This window comes from Bombina bombina, chromosome 2 (assembly GCF_027579735.1).
Source record: "Bombina bombina isolate aBomBom1 chromosome 2, aBomBom1.pri, whole genome shotgun sequence".
NCBI classification, from domain to species: Eukaryota; Metazoa; Chordata; class Amphibia; order Anura; family Bombinatoridae; genus Bombina; species Bombina bombina.
In genome coordinates, this window is record NC_069500.1 from 1,243,220,818 (window position 1) to 1,243,241,248 (window position 20,431).

At 47.6% G+C, this 20,431-nt stretch overlaps 1 protein-coding gene across 9 annotated transcripts in view; it reads left to right on the top strand.

Annotated features, from left to right (window-relative positions):
- The window catches only part of APBB2 (amyloid beta precursor protein binding family B member 2), a 919,850-nt gene that overhangs the window by 883,211 nt on the left and 16,208 nt on the right, over positions 1–20,431 (top strand). For 3 of the 9 annotated variants that reach the window (XM_053704021.1, XM_053704026.1, XM_053704023.1), the window contains 2 exons: positions 10,286–10,381; positions 18,477–18,592. In XM_053704021.1, coding sequence (XP_053559996.1) covers positions 10,286–10,381; positions 18,477–18,592 — 212 coding nt within the window. The remainder of the gene's footprint in view (positions 1–10,285; positions 10,382–18,476; positions 18,593–20,431) is intronic. The other 6 variants (XM_053704025.1, XM_053704030.1, XM_053704031.1 and 3 more) reach the window with 3 other exon arrangements.

The following is a 20,431-nucleotide window of genomic DNA, read 5'->3' on the forward strand; positions in this document are numbered from 1 at the left end:
CTACGCCTCCATGGTATACCACGCTCTGTGTTGAGTGACAGAGGCACGCAGTTTACTTCCAAATTTTGGAAACAACTCTGTGAAGCTCTACATATCGAACAAAAACGCAGTACCTCTTTTCACCCTCAGACAAATGGTCAGACTGAATGGGTTAATCAGTGGATAGAACAGTATTTACGTTGTTTCTGTTCTCAAGAACAAGAATCTTGGGCGATGTATCTACCTCTAGCCGAATTTGCATACAACAACCATGTTAATTCATCCACTGGCTACAGCCCATTCTTTATCAACTACGGGTTGCATCCCCGCTTTGATCTTCTGCCCCGACTGGACACGCTCTATCCACAAGTGAACGACCTCGTTAATGACATCTCCAGGATCTTCACTACTGTCAGACAGCACATACTGGAAGCACAATCTACACAAACAAAATATTATAATTTCCATCACAGGAAAAGTCCAGAATATGTGGTTGGACAACTAGTTTGGCTATCGACAAAGAATCTTCGACTGCATTACCCCAGTAAAAAGCTGGGAAAGTTGTTTATTGGACCCTACCCTATCACTTCCATTAAAAATCCCTGCACCGTTACCCTGCAGTTGCCTCCTAATATCAAGGTCCACCCCACCTTCCACGTCTCCTTGATCAAACCTTGTACCTGGAACACTGCCTCAGCTTCTCCCGAGATGCCACCTACGGAACCGTTCCTGACAACCAGTATGAGGTTCAAAGTATCGTGGATTCTCGCATACGTTGCGGTAAATTGTATTACATTGGAACGGCTATGCCCATGAGGAAGACACCTGGGAGCCTGCTGCTAATATCTTCGCCCCTTGGCTGTTATCTCTTTTCCACCGACGGTGCCCAGACCAGCCACGGCCCTGAAACCTTGCAGTGGTTTCCTTGGGGGGGGGGACTTATGTAAGATGTTACTGGACTCTTGTGTTTGTGTACTGTTCCTTTCATTATTGCACCCTCCTCCCTATTTAAGGCCGCCTTTCACTAACTGCTTTGCTGGCTTATTGAAGTTTACTCTTCCACTGCTAGTCTGTCTGACAGGATATTGGAACTAACCTTGGAACTTCCCTGTATGCTGCTCTGTTGATGCACTGATTCTCCCTGGCTGTCACGATCACGTTGCTGACGTCATCAGCTACGGACCGGACTTTCTCACTCTCCCTCCGGGCAGCTCACGGTCACTGCCAGCAACTCTACAGCTCCAGCCTAACCAGTATTCAGCAGGAAACGCTATCAGCCTTCGTGTCTGCTGCAGACCTTCTCCTACACAGCCACCATTAACACCTTGCCACGGCTGAGTGAGTACTTCAACCTTTTCGTATGTAAACTGTTGTACTCGCCTCTCCTGCTGTTGTGCCTTATTTACACTGTGGTATCACACTCTGTCAGGATTAGGCCATATTAAGTCATGGAGTTAACCCCCCAGCTTTACTTGTGGTTACCTCTGTGACACAAATAACACCTTAAACAGCCGGTTCCCTACAGATAAACGTTATACAATTCTAATTGCATATCTCTGTAATTAGTGATAGCAACAAATATACAAATTGAGACTTATCTCTATTATATTTATTACAGATACTGAGACTGTTTAAATTTCAGATTCAGTTATGGAGGATTCTGATACTGAGACGGTTTTAATTTCAGATTCAGATTCTGCGTCCAGTGAAGAATCCGGATTGGCCTCGTTAACACATGTCAACCAGTTTTGTTCTGTATGCCATATGAGAGCGCCTTGTTCCTCGGGCTCGGGGAATCAAGGGACAGCTGAGCCATCCACGTATGAGGGTCCCGTCCTCCGAGAGGCGAGTTCCCTACCGCTCCATACTTCTGCACATGTGGGTAACCCAATGTATGATTATTCCTCCATGCAGGGCGGCATGTTCCCCCTCGGAGGTTGCAGCACGTTTCGCTTCCACATATTTTTGGCGATTATTTGTCTGCAGAGTCCAGACGTTTATGCGCTATTGTGCTTGTGCCCTATTGTCCCGGGTCTACCACCCTGGGGAGGGCCTGTACAGTTCCCTACTGGTGTAACTGTCCCTGAGTGTTGCACCTTTTGTTATAGAGTGGCGCACCTTTGCGTCTTACTCAGACATGTTTTTCAGTTATTAAATGATCCTATCCTTCTTGTATATGGAAATTTTCAGTCTGCTTCGAATGGTGCACCTCATTAGACATGTGGAGATGATGTAATCTCCTGACTGTTCTTTTTTGAGATCTTTCCCAGTTTTTGGAAGATTAGGGCTCGGTTTGGCTGGTCCTGCGGTAGGCCTGTTTTCTTATTGGGCGCTAGTCTACGGGTTGCCTTATATTTTCTTTTTATCCGATTGGGATGTCTTTTAATTTGTTTATTATTTCCTTTGGGAATCTTAAACTGGGATTGATACTCTCTGTTACTTCTGCGGAAGTGTTTTTGAGGACATGTTAGTCCTATGTTTGTCTGTTTTCCCTTCTTCCCCTCTGAGGGAGGATTTATGCAGCTTGACGGTTAGGACCCGGGTGCAGGCTGGTCCTGTTGGGTTTGTTTCTGTCTTGTGGCTGTTCAGACACATGGCACCGCTCTGATTGGCTGGTCACGTTGAGGTGCCAAGTGCTCATGTTATCATTTGTTTTTACATTCAACTAAGCATTCTAGAGGACCTGTGGGTCTACAAGGCAGGAAGGATTCTCTCAGTCCTTATAGCCTTCAATTTGAATGACTGGGTCATCGGAGTTGCCGCTGCGTTGTTCTCTATGGGTCTAGTATTGCCGGACCCTAGAGTGAGCGGTTTGGCCTTTTTCTTTGGAGGCTCAAGGATTGTCTTTGGACTGGTCCTCAGCAGCTAGTAGTTTGAAGGGTAGTTCAGCTGCCTTGCAGCAGTGGGTTGCAGAATGTAACCAGCTACAGCTATTGCACATCGACTGTTTACTGTCTAGCTCTTTTTTTTTTTTTGTTTGTTTTTTTTTTAAATAATTTTTATTGAGGAATTATATGATACAGTAAACATGCTTTTAAATGAATGTACAATACAATGTCAATTTGATTTTATAAAATCATGCTTGTGGATCTTGAATAGTTATCCTCATTTTTGTCCCTTAAAGTAACAATGCGGACCGCTCATGGGTCCTCCATGCTGTAATGCAAGCATAAAGGTAGGGATTGTATATTGTTGAAACAAAAAAAAACAAACAACTTGAACAAAACAAACAGAAACAGAGCAAAGGTTATCAATAAAAGATATCTACTGGACAGACAATGCATGAATTGATATAACTAATTATCTGCATCTCTATCAGGGTCTGGAAAGATAATGCTTAGAGGCTGGATAAATTAGTGGGCAGACTATATGACTTAGTGCATTGGTGGGGGGGTATTATTCAACGCCTTATGTGGGTATGCTAGGGAGATAGTTTTTCTTAAAACAATATGATATGATCCATTCTGTGCTCCTTAAGGAACAGACAGATATCTTAACTGCTAAGCAGGAGACTGGGGTTATGGTTTAATCTAGGCACATACCTCCGGTAAACTCACAATACTCAAAACTCTGTAAAGAGGCGTCATCACTATTTAATGAGCGTGGAGAAATGTAAGACTTCTAAACTTGAAATTGGAGTGTTATATCTATTCTTATAAAGTAAAAGCAGAGCTGTCAAGCTTCTATCGGTTATAGTATATTCAAAGCTCTAAGATGTAATACTATCGCCCTTTCGTGACTGCTGGATAAATTGAGCAACAGAAAGCTTATAGTGGCATAACAGCTACGGGATTAAGTATGAGCAAACTAGTTCTAAAAAAGTGTTCGATTTAGGATGACACTTTCGATGTTTACGTAATCTATTCTACCCTTCAGCAACCCCGGCCGTGGGTCACATATCAGGGATCATATGCGAGTTAGACATCTGTGCCTTATTTGCTTTCTAATGCAATGAACCAAATATTTACTAATCTAAGGCACGATATTCCCCTCAGTGCTCCCAAAACATAATAAGCTATTCTAAATATAGCATAAGTATAATTCACCGGAAGCAGTAATCTCTTTCAGCAATGTTACGCACGCCCTTTGAAGCATATACATTCATTAATGATAACTTGTTGAGCATGTAAATGACAAAAAAACAAAAACATTACATAACACTGTTAAACATTGTTATCCTCAGATTATTGACATCCACCAAGCAAAACATAAGCGGAGAGTTTTAACCACACTCAGTCCCCGTGTTTTTCTATGGGCAAAGTATGATGAGAAGGATTTATGCAATAATGGTCGCTATTTAAACTATAGAACATAGAACTAACAGCACATTGAAACATGTCCCAACAATATCATTGCCACTACTGCAAAGCATATTGTAGTTTTCTCAGAGTTCCAGTTATCGGTGCTTCAGCGGTGTATTGTATGAGAAGGGCAACTTCAGACTACCCCTCTCCTATTCTTGGAAAGTGTTCAGCACCTTGTAAGCACAATATGTCCCCGTCTGAGGCAGGCGGACAGCTCCACCGTCCAATCGCATCCGGAACGCCAGTCCATCTATTTAAAAGCAGACCTGGAAATATTTTTGGCATCTTTAAGGCCTGCTGTGAAACCGCTTGCCCCGAGTTTGCACAAGGATTAACCATCTCATCTCCATGTCCGCTTCCAAAGCCACTGCGCAAGGCATTCTGCTGTCTGGAGGCATTCACCGCCCCAATGCGCTTCGTCTCCGCGGTCCCACCCGACCGGGCGCCTCCATCTGGATCCCTGGGAGGCACGACATCTCCCCGACCCGATTCCACCAGTTGAAACCTATCTGGCCCTCCAACGGGTGCCGATGCGTGGAGTGGTGCCGGTGTCGGGCAATGATCTCCGCTCTGAACACAGACTAGACCTGTTACATCGGTAAGCTTGCGGTCCGGGCTAGAATCCATTAGTAGCTGTAATTCTCCATAGCAGGGTTTAATGCTTTGAGGTCTTACAAATTTATTGTGAAACTCTGTGTTGGGTGTTATGTGTTCCGCAGAGCCATCGCCATTTTGATTGCTAGCATCAGAGGATCTTTCTCGTTGATTGCACTTTATACTGTTAGTACAAATTTTGTTCAACAAGTAATCGTATGGCGCCTTATCAGATAATGTTTCGAAGATTTTCTCCAATCGTTCCAAGGATGATAGTGAGTGATGTAACTCCGATTCACTCATACTAGACATTGTTAAAGGGGATGTGAAAAGAGGATCCCGCACACTTCTTCCCACTGTTTATTTCCTGAGATGTTGTCGGTTTATTAGCTTAGAGTCCAGTTAGTTATGTGTGTTGAAGAGATTCAGTAAGCCAGAATTTTCTGACGGCACTGATGACCCGGCTCTTCCCGGGGGGGGAGGTGGATACCTAACAGCAGGCCGCCGCCTTAGGCCTTTCTCCGATCTGAGTCCCCAATGTCATGAAAACAGCAGAATTAAATGATTATGGGTCACAGATACCAGATCTATGAAGCTTTCAATCAATATGCTTTGTTCTTGCTGTTAAAAGTCAATAATCAGCGGACTATTAAGAAATCTTTTGGAGCCTACAGAAAGTGCGTCCTATTCAGAACGCTGCACGGACACGCCCCCTGTCTAGCTGTTTTTTATGAGACTTTTTGGTCTTCCTTTGTGGTCTCCATGTTAGGTCCCCTTTTAGGGGCCTGGGTGATGTTTGTTCCCTGTTAGGGACACTGGGCGTGGTTTCCTTGGGTTCCTCCCGGAACTGGGGTTGGTTTGCGCCCCTTTCTCCTTGTGATCATCTGCTTGTACGGAGGTGATGTGGAAACTAGCCTTTGCTTGAGTGGTTTTGTCCTCAAGGTATCCCCTTGCCTTATTGACTTGGTGAGTCTAGAAACTCTAGCGTTGTTGTACAACTTTTACCGCCTGGGCTCCTTGGAGATTGGGACTTCGGAAAGGGGTGGTCTCTTTCTTAAGTCGGGACTTGCGAGTTTTTCTCGTTATCCGGGTTGATCTGGATATTGCAATAGTATCCCCTGTGGTCTGGGTTGTTATTCAGACGAGGTGATAAGTTTGCGGGTATTGTTTGTCTAAACAGTTGGGGGTTCGGACCTGTTCTCCCTTGGGCTTCCGGTTGTTTGGTTTTATTCAGCATTTTCTCTTGTGGGTCCCTTTGTGGGTTGTTACCGGACCTTTAGGCTTCAGGGTTGATCCGGGGTTCCCCAGTTCCTGGAAACTTGGGCTATGTCGTTTTACTCTGATTACTTGACCTGGTCTTGGTTGGCCAGGTTTTTTGAGTGTCGTTGCTCGTTGGGCTTGTTCCTGATCGGAACAGCCAATAGAATGCGAGCTCAATCTGATTGGCTGATTGGATCAGCCAATCGGATTGAACTTGAATCTGATTGGCTGATTCAATCAGCCAATCAGATTTTTTTAACTTAATTCCGATTGGCTGATAGAATCCTATCAGCCAATCGGAATTCGGCGGACGCCATCTTGGATGACGTCATTTAAAGGTACCTCATTCCAAGTTCAGCAGTCGGCCGGGATGGATGCTCCGCGGCGGCGGAGCGAAGAAAGAAGATTGAAGATGCCGCCGGAAGAATGAAGACTTTGCTGCCGCTTGGAGGAAGACGTCGCCGGAGGAAGAATTCTTCTTTGCCGCTTGGAGGATGACATCGCCGGAGGAAGAATTCTTCTTTGCCGCTTGGAGGAAGACATCGCCCGGATCGGATCAGGAGTTCGGCCCGGTGTGGTGAAGACAAGGTAGGGAGATCTTCAGGGGGGTAGTGTTAGGCTTTTTTAAGGGGGGTTTGGGTGGGTTTAGAATAGGGGTATGTGGGTGGTGGGTTGTAATGGGGGGGGGGTATTGTATTTGTTGTATGCAAAAGAGCTGAATTCTTTGGGGCATGCCCCACAAAAGGCCCTTTTAAGGGCTGGTAAGGTAAAGAGCTTTGAAATTTGTTGAATTTAGAATAGGGCAGGGAATTTTTTTTATTTTGGGGGTTTATTATTTTATTAGGGGGCTTAGAATAGGTGTAATTATCTTAAATATCTTGTAATCTTTTTTTTATTTTTTGTAATTTAGTGTTTGTTTTTTTTTGTAATTTAGTTTAGTTAATTTAATTGTATTTTTAGATAGATGTTTGTAGTTTATTTAATTTATTGATAGTGTAGGTGTATTTGTAACTTAGGTTAGGATTTATTTTACAGGTAATTGGGTAATTATTTTAACTAGGTAGATATTAAATAGTTAATAACTATTTAATATCTATTATACCTAGTTAAAATAATTAACAATTTACCTGTAAAATAAATATTAACCCTAACATAGCTACAATGTAATTATTAATTATATTGTAGCTATCTTAGGGTTTATTTTATAGGTAAGTATTTAGATTTAAATAGGAATATTTTAGTTTATAAATGAATTAGATTAATTTAATATAAATTTAGTTAGGGTTAGATAGAGTTAATATAGTTAATATAAATACTATAGTAACTATATTAACTATATTAACCCTAATATAATTAGGGTTAATATAGTTAATATATATAATGTAATACCTATATTAACTATAATATACTTAGGGTTAATATAGATAACATAGCTGGCGGCGGGGTAGGTAGATTAAATTAGGGGTTAATCATTTTAATAGAGATGGCGGCGGTGTAAGGGGCTTACATTAGGGGTTAATAATTTTTATATAGGTGGCGGCGGTGTAAGGGGTCAGATTAGGGGATAGATAAGGTAGATGGCGGCGGTTTTAGAGGCTCACAGTAGGGGGTTAGTTTATGTAGATGGCGGCGGGGTCCGGGAGCGGCGGTTTAGGGGGTAATAACTTTATTAGGGATTTCGGGGGGGGGGGGGGATCGTGGTTGACAGGGAGATAGACATTGCGCATGCGTTAGGTGTTAGGTTTATTTTAGCAGATCGCGGTTGACAGGGAGATAGACATTGCGCATGCGTTAGGTGTTAGGTTTATTTTAGCAGATCGCGGTTGACAGGGAGATAGACATTGCGCATGCGTTAGGTGTTAGGTTTATTTTCTAGTTAGTTTAGGGAGTTACGGGGCTCCAATAGTCAGCGTAAGGCTTCTTACGGCTGCTTTTTGTGGCGAGGTGAAAATGGAGTAAGTTTTCTCCATTTTCGCCACGTAAGTCCTTACGCTGCATATTGGATACCAAACTGCGCGGGTTTGGTATACCTGCCTATGGCCCAAAAAACTGCGGGCGACGGCAGAAATATACGGGCGTAACTTCTAGGTTACGCCGTATATGTGATACCAAATCCGCGCAAATATTGGCGTTGCCGGCTTTTGCGGGCGACGATTTATATCGGATCGACCCCGTGACTGCTAAAATCCTTAAATCTAACTCCTTCTGATTAATCAAAATCAAGTAAGCACGGATGTCTATGCCATCTTGTTAGCTTACCCCAAATTGTTTCAACCCCAATGTTGTACCTGCGCTTGATGCTCCAATGCATGCTGCCATATTGTAACATAATTTACACACAAGGCACGCTGTTCTATTATGTATGAAGCTTAATAAAAAGTATTTTCAACATCGTAATATATATTAAAAGTTTTATTGTTCAAACCGCATCACACTTTTTAATGTTTCCTAAACAAATCTGATGAAGTGAGTGCACGGCTACAGACAAATTGAAAACAGCAAGCTCCGAGGAGGGAGGGGAAGAGAGGGAGCAGTTTGAACAATAAAAGTTTTAATATATATTATAATGTTGAAAATACTTCTTATTGCTATATCCTTCACAGATAAAAATGTCTCCACAAACACTGCAGCACATGCTCTGCACAGTGAGCGAGCGCTGCAGATGTGATTCTTCTAAGCCGCATACATAATAGAGCAATGTGCCTTACGCTTTACGTGACTGCTGTGTTCGTGTGTAACGTATGTTACAATATGTCAGCATGCATAGGAGCATCAAGCGCAGGTACAACATTGTAATTGCAAACACTTTTTTGATCAAGCTAACAAGATGGTATAGACATCCATGCTTACTTGATTTTGATTGATCAGGAGTTAGAGTTAAAGGGACAGTATACTTTAAAATTATTTTTCCCTTAATGCGTTTCCAATTACTTTTTTTACCAGATGCAGTGTATAAAATGTATGAGATTTGCTTTTTTAAGTTTTTTTGTGTGTGAATTAGCAGATTTTGTGTTTTGAAGCCACAACCTAACAAAATGGTTGAGCTTGTAGGTATAATCAGATCTCATTACTTTATCACATTGTGTATATATATCTGCTTCTTTATCTTATAACTGTCCATAAACCAATCATTAACACTTGTAGAGAACAATAGAAAATTAACATTTTATTACCTTATCTCTTGTATACCCCACTGGGAGTGTAATTTATTCTACTGGCTGTGTTAACTTTCAGGATGAGTGGGGATACCACAGGCTAAATAAACTAATTGAAATGCCAATATAAGGTTAATGGAAATACGTGTAAACAATTTAGAACACTCCAGCAGGTAAAGTGGCTCATTGGGAACAAATTAAAGGGGAGAACATTTTTGAGTAAACTGTCCCTTTAAGGCTTAGAAGGTGTTTAATGTCCCTTTAAGCCTATTTTATAAATGCCAAGACATTTTCATAACCTGTACAAATACATACACATACAAGCAGTTTTAAATGAGAACAATATTTTTGCATGTAGTTGTGAAGTATACTGATGTATTGTCATCTCCAGTTGCAGAAACAAATTAATAAAATAAATGGAAAACTAATTACAATTTTGTTTGGTTTATCTGTTAAAGGGACAGTCTAGTCAAAATTAAACTTTCATGATTCAGATAGGGCATGTAATTTTAAACAACTTTCCAATTTACTTCTATTATCTAATTTGCTCAATTCTTTAGATATCCTTTGTTGAAGAAATAGCAATGCACATGTGTGAGCCAATCACACAAGGCCTCTATGTGCAGCAACTAATCAGCAGCTACTGAGCATATCTAGATATGCTTTTCAGCAAGTGATATCAAGAGAATGAAGAAAATTAGATAATAGAAGTAAATTATAAAGTTGTTTAAAATGACATGCTCTTTCTAAATCACAAAAGAAAAAAATTGGGTTTCATGTCCCTTTAAGCACATTAACCTTTCCCCTACTACGGTGCCACGTGACTGGCTTGCTAAAGTGATTAACACGAAAACCTTGATTTGCTTAATAAAAAGGATCAGGTTTTGTTTCTATTGTTCCTTGTCAATGGGTTATTTATTAGTTATTTACTGCAATGTTTGCGCTGTATTTTATTGGTTGTTTTATTGCTGCAATGTTTTTGTTCTTGTGCAGTAGATTTCCCAACACCAAAGACTGAACTTGTACAGAAGTTCCACTTGCTGTATTTGGGCATGGTACCTGTCTCTAAACCAATAGGTAAGGTAAAAGGTCAGTGTTACATTTACATTTAGCACTTACATGTGCTCCCTTTATAGACAACAATGGTAAGATACTTAAGTCATAATCTAGTACCGCATTTCATTTTGTATTCCTATAGAACCATGCATTTACAGTGCTATTAATTCTTATTATTTAATACACGTGCCCGGCCTAGAATGGTGGTCTTACAGAAGGATGTCCTTTAGGTTTATTTTGACCTTAAAGGGACACTTAACCCAAATGTTTCTTTTGTGATTCAGATAAAGCATACAATTTTAAGCCACTTTCTAATTTACTCCTATTATCAATTTTTCTTTGTTCTCTTGCTATCTTTATTTGAAAAAGAAGGCATCTAAGTTTTTTTGGTTCAGGCCCTGGACAGCACTTGTTTGTTGGTGGGTGAATTTATCCACCAATCAGTAATAACAACCCAGGTTGTTCACCAACAATGGTCCAGCATCTAAACTTACATTCTTGCTTTTCAAATAAAGATACCAAGAGAATTAAGACAATTTGATAATAGGAGTAAATTAGAAAGTTATATAACATTGCATGCTGTACCTGAATCACGAAAGAAAAAAATTGGGTTCAGTGTCCCTTTAATTTTACAGTGCAAAAAGTCTGATATTAATTTGGACAACAGTGCAATAAGAAGTGCATAACACAATGTGTTGTCATACTCATAAATATTCTCATGGTTCAGACCACATGTTATTTTAAGAGAATTTTTCAATGTACTTCTCTTACCAAATTAGCTTTGTTCTCTTTGGTATCCTTGGTTGTAAAGCATACCTAGGTAGGCTCACGAGAACCATTGGACTACTGTGTGCTTGCTGGTGATTGATGGCAGCATACATACAATTCTTGTCATTGGCTCACCAGATGTGTATAGCTGGGTCCCTGCAATGCAATGCTGCTCTGGGGCCAACCTTAAGTATGTGTTTAACCTCTTATGCAAATAACAGTTCATTAATAAAATGCTCTAAGACATAAGAGCATTTTCTTTTGCACTTTTATGTCCTTTTAAAGAGATATGAAACCCAAACATTTTCTTTTGTGATTCAGACAGATCATACAATTTTTAAAAACTTCTATTCTCACATTTGCCTCGTTCCCATTATATTCTTTATTGAAGAGATACCTAGGTAGGTGTCTGGAGCATTACATGGCAGGAAATAGTGCTGCCATCTGGTGCTCTTGCAAATGGATAACATTGTTGTGAAACTGCTACCATGTTATGCTCCAGGTATTTGCACGATCCTGAGCTTACGTCCCTGCTTTTCAACAAAAGATACCAAGAAAACAAAGAAACTGTAATAATAGAAGTACATTAGAAAGTTGTTTAAAATTAGATGCTCTATCTGAATCATGAAAGAACATTTTTGTTGTTTCTCATCCCTTTGGTTTAAGGTATCTTCCTACTCCTAGAGTTGGAGAAACAAAAAATATTATGTTTGCATTTTCTGACTTAGCAATATCTTTTAATCCGCATGCACATTGCTGTTACTGAGTTCGCTCCAGTCTGCCAGCTCCTCCCTGGCTAGTCTGCCCAGCTCCTCCCTGGCTAGTCTCCTCCCTGGCTCAGCTCCTCCCTGGCTAGTCTGCCCAGCTCCTCCCTGGCTAGTCTCCCCAGCTCCTCCCTGGCTAGTCTCCCCAGCTCCTCCCTGGCTAGTCTCCCCAGCTCCTCCCTGGCTAGTCTGCCCAGCTCCTCCCTGGCTAGTCTCTCCAGCTCCTCCCTGGCTAGTCTGCCCAGCTCCTCCCTGGCTAGTCTCTCCAGCTCCTCCCTGGCTAGTCTCTCCAGCTCCTCCCTGGCTAGTCTCCCCAGCTCCTCCCTGGCTAGTCTCCCCAGCTCCTCCCTGGCTAGTCTCCCCAGCTCCTCCCTGGCTAGTCTCTCCAGCTCCTCCCTGGCTAGTCTCTCCAGCTCCTCCCTGGCTAGTCTCCCCAGCTCCTCCCTGGCTAGTCTCCCCAGCTCCTCCCTGGCTAGTCTCCCCAGCTCCTCCCTGGCTAGTCTCTCCAGCTCCTCCCTGGCTAGTCTCCCCAGCTCCTCCCTGGCTAGTCTGCCCAGCTCCTCCCTGGCTAGTCTGCCCAGCTCCTCCCTGGCTAGTCTCCCCAGCTCCTCCCTGGCTAGTCTCTCCAGCTCCTCCCTGGCTAGTCTGCTCAGCTCCTCCCTGGCTAGTCTCTCCAGCTCCTCCCTGGCTAGTCTCCTCAGCTCCTCCCTGGCTAGTCTCTCCAGCTCCTCCCTGGCTAGTCTCCCCAGCTCCTCCCTGGCTAGTCTGCCCAGCTCCTCCCTTGCTAGTCTCCCCAGCTCCTCCCTGGCTAGTCTCTCCAGCTCCTCCCTGGCTAGTCTGCTCAGCTCCTCCCTGGCTAGTCTCCCCAGCTCCTCCCTGGCTAGTCTCTCCAGCTCCTCCCTGGCTAGTCTCCCCAGCTCCTCCCTGGCTAGTCTCCCCAGCTCCTCCCTGGCTAGTCTCCCCAGCTCCTCCCTGGCTAGTCTCTCCAGCTCCTCCCTGGCTAGTCTCTCCAGCTCCTCCCTGGCTAGTCTCTCCAGCTCCTCCCTGGCTAGTCTGCCCTGCTCCTCCCTGGCTAGTCTCCCCAGCTCCTCCCTGGCTAGTCTCCCCAGCTCCTCCCTGGCTAGTCTGCCCCAGCTCCTCCCTGGCTAGTCTCCCCAGCTCCTCCCTGGCTAGTCTCCCCAGCTCCTCCCTGGCTAGTCTCCCCAGCTCCTCCCTGGCTAGTCTCCCCAGCTCCTCCCTGGCTAGTCTGCCCAGCTCCTCTCTGGCTAGTCTGTCCAGCTCCTCCCTGGCTAGTCTGTCCAGCTCCTCCCTGGCTAGTCTCCCCAGCTCCTCCCTGGCTAGTCTCCCCAGCTCCTCCCTGGCTAGTCTCTCCAGCTCCTCCCTGGCTAGTCTGCCCAGCTCCTCCCTGGCTAGTCTCTCCAGCTCCTCCCTGGCTAGTCTGCCCAGCTTCTCCCTGGCTAGTCTGCCCAGCTTCTCCCTGGCTAGTCTGCCCAGCTCCTCCCTGGCGAGTCTCTCCAGCTCCTCCCTGGCTAGTCTACCCAGCTTCTCCCTGGCTAGTCTGCCCAGCTCCTCCCTGGCTAGTCTGCCCAGCTCCTCCCTGGCTAGTCTCTTCAGCTCCTCCCTGGCTAGTCTACCCAGCTTCTCCCTGGCTAGTCTGCCCAGCTCCTCCCTGGCTAGTCTCCCCAGCTCCTCCCTGGCTAGTCTGTCCAGCTCCTCCCTGGCTATTCTCTCCAGCTCCTCCCTGGCTAGTCTGCCCAGCTTCTCCCTGGCTAGTCTGCCCAGCTCCTCCCTGGCTAGTCTCCCCAGCTCCTCCCTGGCTAGTCTCCCCAGCTGCTCCCTGGCTAGTTTCCCCAGCTGCTCCCTAGCTAGTCTCCCCAGCTCCTCCCTGGCTAGTCTCCCCAGCTCCTCCCTGGCTAGTCTCTCCAGCTCCTCCCTGGCTAGTCTCCCCAGCTCCTCCCTGGCTAGTCTCCCCAGCTCCTCCCTGGCTAGTCTCCCCAGCTCCTCCCTGGCTAGTCTCTCCAGCTCCTCCCTGGCTAGTCTCCCCAACTCCTTCTTGGCTAGTCTCCCCAGCTCCTCCCTGGCTAGTCTCCCCAGCTCCTCCCTGGCTAGTCTCCCCAGCTCCTCCCTGGCTAGTCTCCCCAGCTCCTCCCTGGCTAGTCTCTCCAGCTCCTCCCTGGCTAGTCTCCCCAACTCCTTCTTGGCTAGTCTCCCCAGCTCCTCCCTGGCTAGTCTCCCCAGCTCCTCCCTGGCTAGTCTCTCCAGCTCCTCCCTGGCTAGTCTCCCCAGCTCCTCCCTGGCTAGTCTGCCCAGCTCCTCCCTGGCTAGTCTCTCCAGCTCCTCCCTGGCTAGTCTCCCCAGCTCCTCCCTGGCTAGTCTCCCCAGCTCCTCCCTGGCTAGTCTCCCCAGCTCCTCCCTGGCTAGTCTCTCCAGCTCCTCCCTGGCTAGTCTCCCCAGCTCCTCCCTGGCTAGTCTGCCCAGCTCCTCCCTGGCTAGTCTGCCCAGCTCCTCCCTGGCTAGTCTCCCCAGCTCCTCCCTGGCTAGTCTCTCCAGCTCCTCCCTGGCTAGTCTGCTCAGCTCCTCCCTGGCTAGTCTCTCCAGCTCTTCCCTGGCTAGTCTCCTCAGCTCCTCCCTGGCTAGTCTCTCCAGCTCCTCCCTGGCTAGTCTCCCCAGCTCCTCCCTGGCTAGTCTGCCCAGCTCCTCCCTTGCTAGTCTCCCCAGCTCCTCCCTGGCTAGTCTCTCCAGCTCCTCCCTGGCTAGTCTGCTCAGCTCCTCCCTGGCTAGTCTCCCCAGCTCCTCCCTGGCTAGTCTCTCCAGCTCCTCCCTGGCTAGTCTCCCCAGCTCCTCCCTGGCTAGTCTCCCCAGCTCCTCCCTGGCTAGTCTCCCCAGCTCCTCCCTGGCTAGTCTCTCCAGCTCCTCCCTGGCTAGTCTCTCCAGCTCCTCCCTGGCTAGTCTCTCCAGCTCCTCCCTGGCTAGTCTGCCCTGCTCCTCCCTGGCTAGTCTCCCCAGCTCCTCCCTGGCTAGTCTCCCCAGCTCCTCCCTGGCTAGTCTCCCCAGCTCCTCCCTGGCTAGTCTGCCCCAGCTCCTCCCTGGCTAGTCTCCCCAGCTCCTCCCTGGCTAGTCTCCCCAGCTCCTCCCTGGCTAGTCTCCCCAGCTCCTCCCTGGCTAGTCTCCCCAGCTCCTCCCTGGCTAGTCTGCCCAGCTCCTCCCTGGCTAGTCTGTCCAGCTCCTCCCTGGCTAGTCTGTCCAGCTCCTCCCTGGCTAGTCTGTCCAGCTCCTCCCTGGCTAGTCTCCCCAGCTCCTCCCTGGCTAGTCTCTCCAGCTCCTCCCTGGCTAGTCTGCCCAGCTCCTCCCTGGCTAGTCTCTCCAGCTCCTCCCTGGCTAGTCTGCCCAGCTTCTCCCTGGCTAGTCTGCCCAGCTTCTCCCTGGCTAGTCTGCCCAGCTCCTCCCTGGCGAGTCTCTCCAGCTCCTCCCTGGCTAGTCTACCCAGCTTCTCCCTGGCTAGTCTGCCCAGCTCCTCCCTGGCTAGTCTGCCCAGCTCCTCCCTGGCTAGTCTCTACAGCTCCTCCCTGGCTAGTCTACCCAGCTTCTCCCTGGCTAGTCTGCCCAGCTCCTCCCTGGCTAGTCTCCCCAGCTCCTCTCTGGCTAGTCTGTCCAGCTCCTCCCTGGCTATTCTCTCCAGCTCCTCCCTGGCTAGTCTCTCCAGCTCCTCCCTGGCTAGTCTGCCCTGCTCCTCCCTGGCTAGTCTCCCCAGCTCCTCCCTGGCTAGTCTCCCCAGCTCCTCCCTGGCTAGTCTCCCCAGCTCCTCCCTGGCTAGTCTGCCCCAGCTCCTCCCTGGCTAGTCTCCCCAGCTCCTCCCTGGCTAGTCTCCCCAGCTCCTCCCTGGCTAGTCTCCCCAGCTCCTCCCTGGCTAGTCTCCCCAGCTCCTCCCTGGCTAGTCTGCCCAGCTCCTCTCTGGCTAGTCTGTCCAGCTCCTCCCTGGCTAGTCTGTCCAGCTCCTCCCTGGCTAGTCTGTCCAGCTCCTCCCTGGCTAGTCTCCCCAGCTCCTCCCTGGCTAGTCTCTCCAGCTCCTCCCTGGCTAGTCTGCCCAGCTCCTCCCTGGCTAGTCTCTCCAGCTCCTCCCTGGCTAGTCTGCCCAGCTTCTCCCTGGCTAGTCTGCCCAGCTTCTCCCTGGCTAGTCTGCCCAGCTCCTCCCTGGCGAGTCTCTCCAGCTCCTCCCTGGCTAGTCTACCCAGCTTCTCCCTGGCTAGTCTGCCCAGCTCCTCCCTGGCTAGTCTGCCCAGCTCCTCCCTGGCTAGTCTCTTCAGCTCCTCCCTGGCTAGTCTACCCAGCTTCTCCCTGGCTAGTCTGCCCAGCTCCTCCCTGGCTAGTCTCCCCAGCTCCTCTCTGGCTAGTCTGTCCAGCTCCTCCCTGGCTATTCTCTCCAGCTCCTCCCTGGCTAGTCTGCCCAGCTTCTCCCTGGCTAGTCTGCCCAGCTCCTCCCTGGCTAGTCTCCCCAGCTCCTCCCTGGCTAGTCTCCCCAGCTGCTCCCTGGCTAGTTTCCCCAGCTGCTCCCTAGCTAGTCTCCCCAGCTCCTCCCTGGCTAGTCTCCCCAGCTCCTCCCTGGCTAGTCTCTCCAGCTCCTCCCTGGCTAGTCTCCCCAGCTCCTCCCTGGCTAGTCTCCCCAGCTCCTCCCTGGCTAGTCTCCCCAGCTCCTCCCTGGCTAGTCTCTCCAGCTCCTCCCTGGCTAGTCTCCCCAACTCCTTCTTGGCTAGTCTCCCCAGCTCCTCCCTGGCTAGTCTCCCCAGCTCCTCCCTGGCTAGTCTCCCCAGCTCCTCCCTGGCTAGTCTCCCCAGCTCCTCCCTGGCTAGTCTCTCCAGCTCCTCCCTGGCTAGTCTCCCCAACTCCTTCTTGGCTAGTCTCCCCAGCTCCTCCCTGGCTAGTCTCCCCAGCTCCTCCCTGGCTAGTCTCTCCAGCTCCTCCCTGGCTAGTCTCCCCAGCTCCTCCCTGGCTAGTCTGCCCAGCTCCTCCCTGGCTAGTCTCCCCAGCTCCTCCCTGGCTAGTCTGCCCAGCTCCTCCCTGGCTAGTCTACCCAGCTCCTCCCTGGCTAGTCTGCCCAGCTCCTCCCTGGCTAGTCTGCCCAGCTCCTCCCTGGATAGTCTGCCCAGCTCCTCCCTGGCTAGTCTGCCCAGCTCCTCCCTGGCTAGTCTGCCCAGCTCCTCTCTGGCTAGTCTGCCCAGCTCCTCCCTGGCTAGTCTCCCCAGCTCCTCCCTGGCTAGTCTCCCTAGCTCCTCCCTGGCTAGTCTCCCCAGTTCCTCCCTGGCTAGTCTCCCCAGCTCCTCCCTGGCTAGTCTCTCCAGCTCCTCCCTGGCTAGTCTGCCCTGCTCCTCCCTGGCTAGTCTGCCCAGCTCCTCCCTGGCTAGTCTGCCCAGCTCCTCCCTGGCTAGTCTGCCCAGCTCCTCCCTGGCTAGTCTGCCCAGCTCCTCCCTGGCTAGTCTCCCCAGCTCCTCCCTGGCTAGTCTGCCCAGCTCCTCCCTGGCTAGTCTCCCCAGCTCCTCCCTGGCTAGTCTCTCCAGCTCCTCCCTGGCTAGTCTCCCCAACTCCTTCTTGGCTAGTCTCCCCAGCTCCTCCCTGGCTAGTCTCCCCAGCTCCTCCCTGGCTAGTCTCCCCAGCTCCTCCCTGGCTAGTCTGCCCAGCTCCTCCCTGGCTAGTCTGCCCAGCTCCTCTCTTGCTAGTCTGCCCAGCTCCTCCCTGGCTAGTCTCCCCAGCTCCTCCCTGGCTAGTCTCCCTAGCTCCTCCCTGGCTAGTCTCCCCAGTTCCTCCCTGGCTAGTCTCCCCAGCTCCTCCCTGGCTAGTCTCTCCAGCTCCTCCCTGGCTAGTCTGCCCAGCTCCTCCCTGGCTAGTCTGCCCAGCTCCTCCCTGGCTAGTCTGCTCAGCTCCTCCCTGGCTAGTCTGCCCAGCTCCTCCCTGGCTAGTCTGCCCAGCTCCTCCCTGGCTAGTCTGCCCAGCTCCTCCCTGGCTAGTCTCTCCAGCTCCTCCCTGGCTAGTCTCTCCAGCTCCTCCCTGGCTAGTCTGCCAAGCTCCTCCCTGGCTAGTCTCCCCAGCTCCTCCCTGGCTAGTCTCTCCAGCTCCTCCCTGGCTAGTCTGCCCAGCTCCTCCCTGGCTAGTCTGCCCAGCTCCTCCCTGGCTAGTCTGCAAAGCTCCTCCCTGGCTAGTCTGCCAAGCTCCTCCCTGACTAGTCTCCCCAGCTCCTCCCTGGCTAGTCTGCAAAGCTCCTCCCTGGCTAGTCTGCCAAGCTCCTCCCTGACTAGTCTCTCCAGCTGTACCAGTCGCTGTGTCATTTTAGGGAGATGATTCACTAAGGCTGCATAAAATAATAAAGGAACCGGGGAGGTTGAGGAACTAGTGAGTACTCTTTATTCAGCACAACAGATCTCCCTAGAATAACTTTAATTTTAATTTTGTCATTTTGCTGATTTATTCTTGTGGAAAAAGTAGTTTGTTTTTGTTTAGTAAAGGATTAATATACAAAAAGACAAAGGCAGGTATAGCAATGTTGCCGTTATCTACTGCAGTAACGAATGTGTATATTGTTATTAATTTGAATAACTTGATTCCAGGTATGGATGTCCTAAATGAAGCCATTGAAGAGCTCATGAACCCCACAAACAAGGAGGACTGGACTCCAGTTATCATGAATGTGGCAGATGCTACTGTAACTGTGATCAAAGAAAAGGTATAGGATCAATGTCTGTCTGTGTGCTTTATAGGACAGGGTGTCCGGTAACAATATGCAATGTTCTGTTTTTGCTAAAGCTTTTTCAATATCTACTCTATGAAATGTTATCTGCACAACATTGTATTCTTGGGTCAACTGAAATCTACCAGCTTGTATAATAATACAGCACTTTTCACAGGGTTTACACTCTGCTGTGACTCGTCTCCTGCACTAATAGGAGATGTGTTAAAGTGAAGGTCCATTTTGATGAATTAGTGCCCTGTTTTTAATAAACCTATTAAAAACAAGGCCACTTTAATTCATCAAAATTGACATTTCACGGTTTTCTTCAAAAACTTACCTTTTAATCCTGGCAGCCACTCCAGCACTTCCTCTCCCCGTCGCGACCCGTCTTTGCGGGTCCAAAATGACGAATACAGCTTCCTCCAATCACAGGGTTGCATCAGGCCAAGATTCCCCCGGGGGGGGGGGGGAGCTGTAATTGGAGGAAGCCTGATTCATCATTTCTGACGTCTGCAGAGGCTTCCGACAGCCGGGGGAATCGCTGGAGCGGCATTCAGGATTAAAAGGTAAGTTTTTGAAGAAAACAATGAAATGTCAATTTTGATAAATTAAAGTGCCCTTGTTTTTAATAGGTTTATTAAAAACCGGACACTAATTCATCAAAATGTACCTTCACTTTAAAATACCAGATTTAGTATTTCTATATAAATCTAATTTTGAAAATGCACCATACTTGTATCTTAGTTCAATGATCACCTTCATTTGTAATGAGCCAGCAGTTACTGTAGCGCTTTACAGGGGATGCAGGGCAGGAAGACTGGGGACAGAAGGGTTAAATGTGTCAAATCATTCAAATGTAACTGAACCCACCCCTGTTGCAGCAAAGTAACTGGTGCAAAAGTAGCTCTTGCAAAGGGCCCTGGAGAGCAAAACATTTCTCTTTCACATTTGAAAGAACCACAAACATGTTAAAATATTGTTTGAAGAGAACTAATTAAATTCTGTGACTTTTGGGCACGTTCAAACCTAAAATGAAAAAGATATTTATTTTTTTATAACCGATGATGCATTTACATAATTTAAATGTAAAGCTGCAATAAGAGATTGCCCCATATATTTGCCTATACCTGAGCTGAGCACCGCAAGGGATTATCAGCTACACACATATGCCACACAAAGGGCCAGATTACGAGTGGCGCACGAGCAATAAGGGTTTATCGCGGGTGTTTGCATGCTTTGGGTTTTTCGCTTGTATTACAAGTTAAAAGTAAACGTGATCGCTTGAGCGCTATTGAAGTTAACATGCATCAAGTTAGCGTGTCCACAGAGCTCTGGTTAACTGTTTCACAAAACAAAAAAGTTGCACAAAACACATCAAAAATACATTACAAAGTACAGTTACGCTCATAATAACACCATCTAATAAAATTATTCTAAAAAAATATTGCACAAAGAAAATTATAAGGGCTCAAAGATATGAGGACTGCAAAGGGCTTTAACATAGCGATACATACATATACATTTCTAAATATGTATTTATATGTCTGTATATGTGTACATATGTATTTATATGTGTATCTATGTATTTACAGTTTGTTTACATACTGTAATATGTGCAATTTTATATTGTACGGAACATAATGACATATGGTGCTATTACCATTTATTATAACTATCTGCGCTATAAATACTTATTTATAAGTCAACTAAGCATTGTACTCCCACCATTGCCAGGGGATGTAAACATAAATACATAAATGTCAGTCTGCATTTTATATACTGTTGTACTTTTCATGCTCTTTGGAATATTTTTTGCAGTTATGTACATTATGC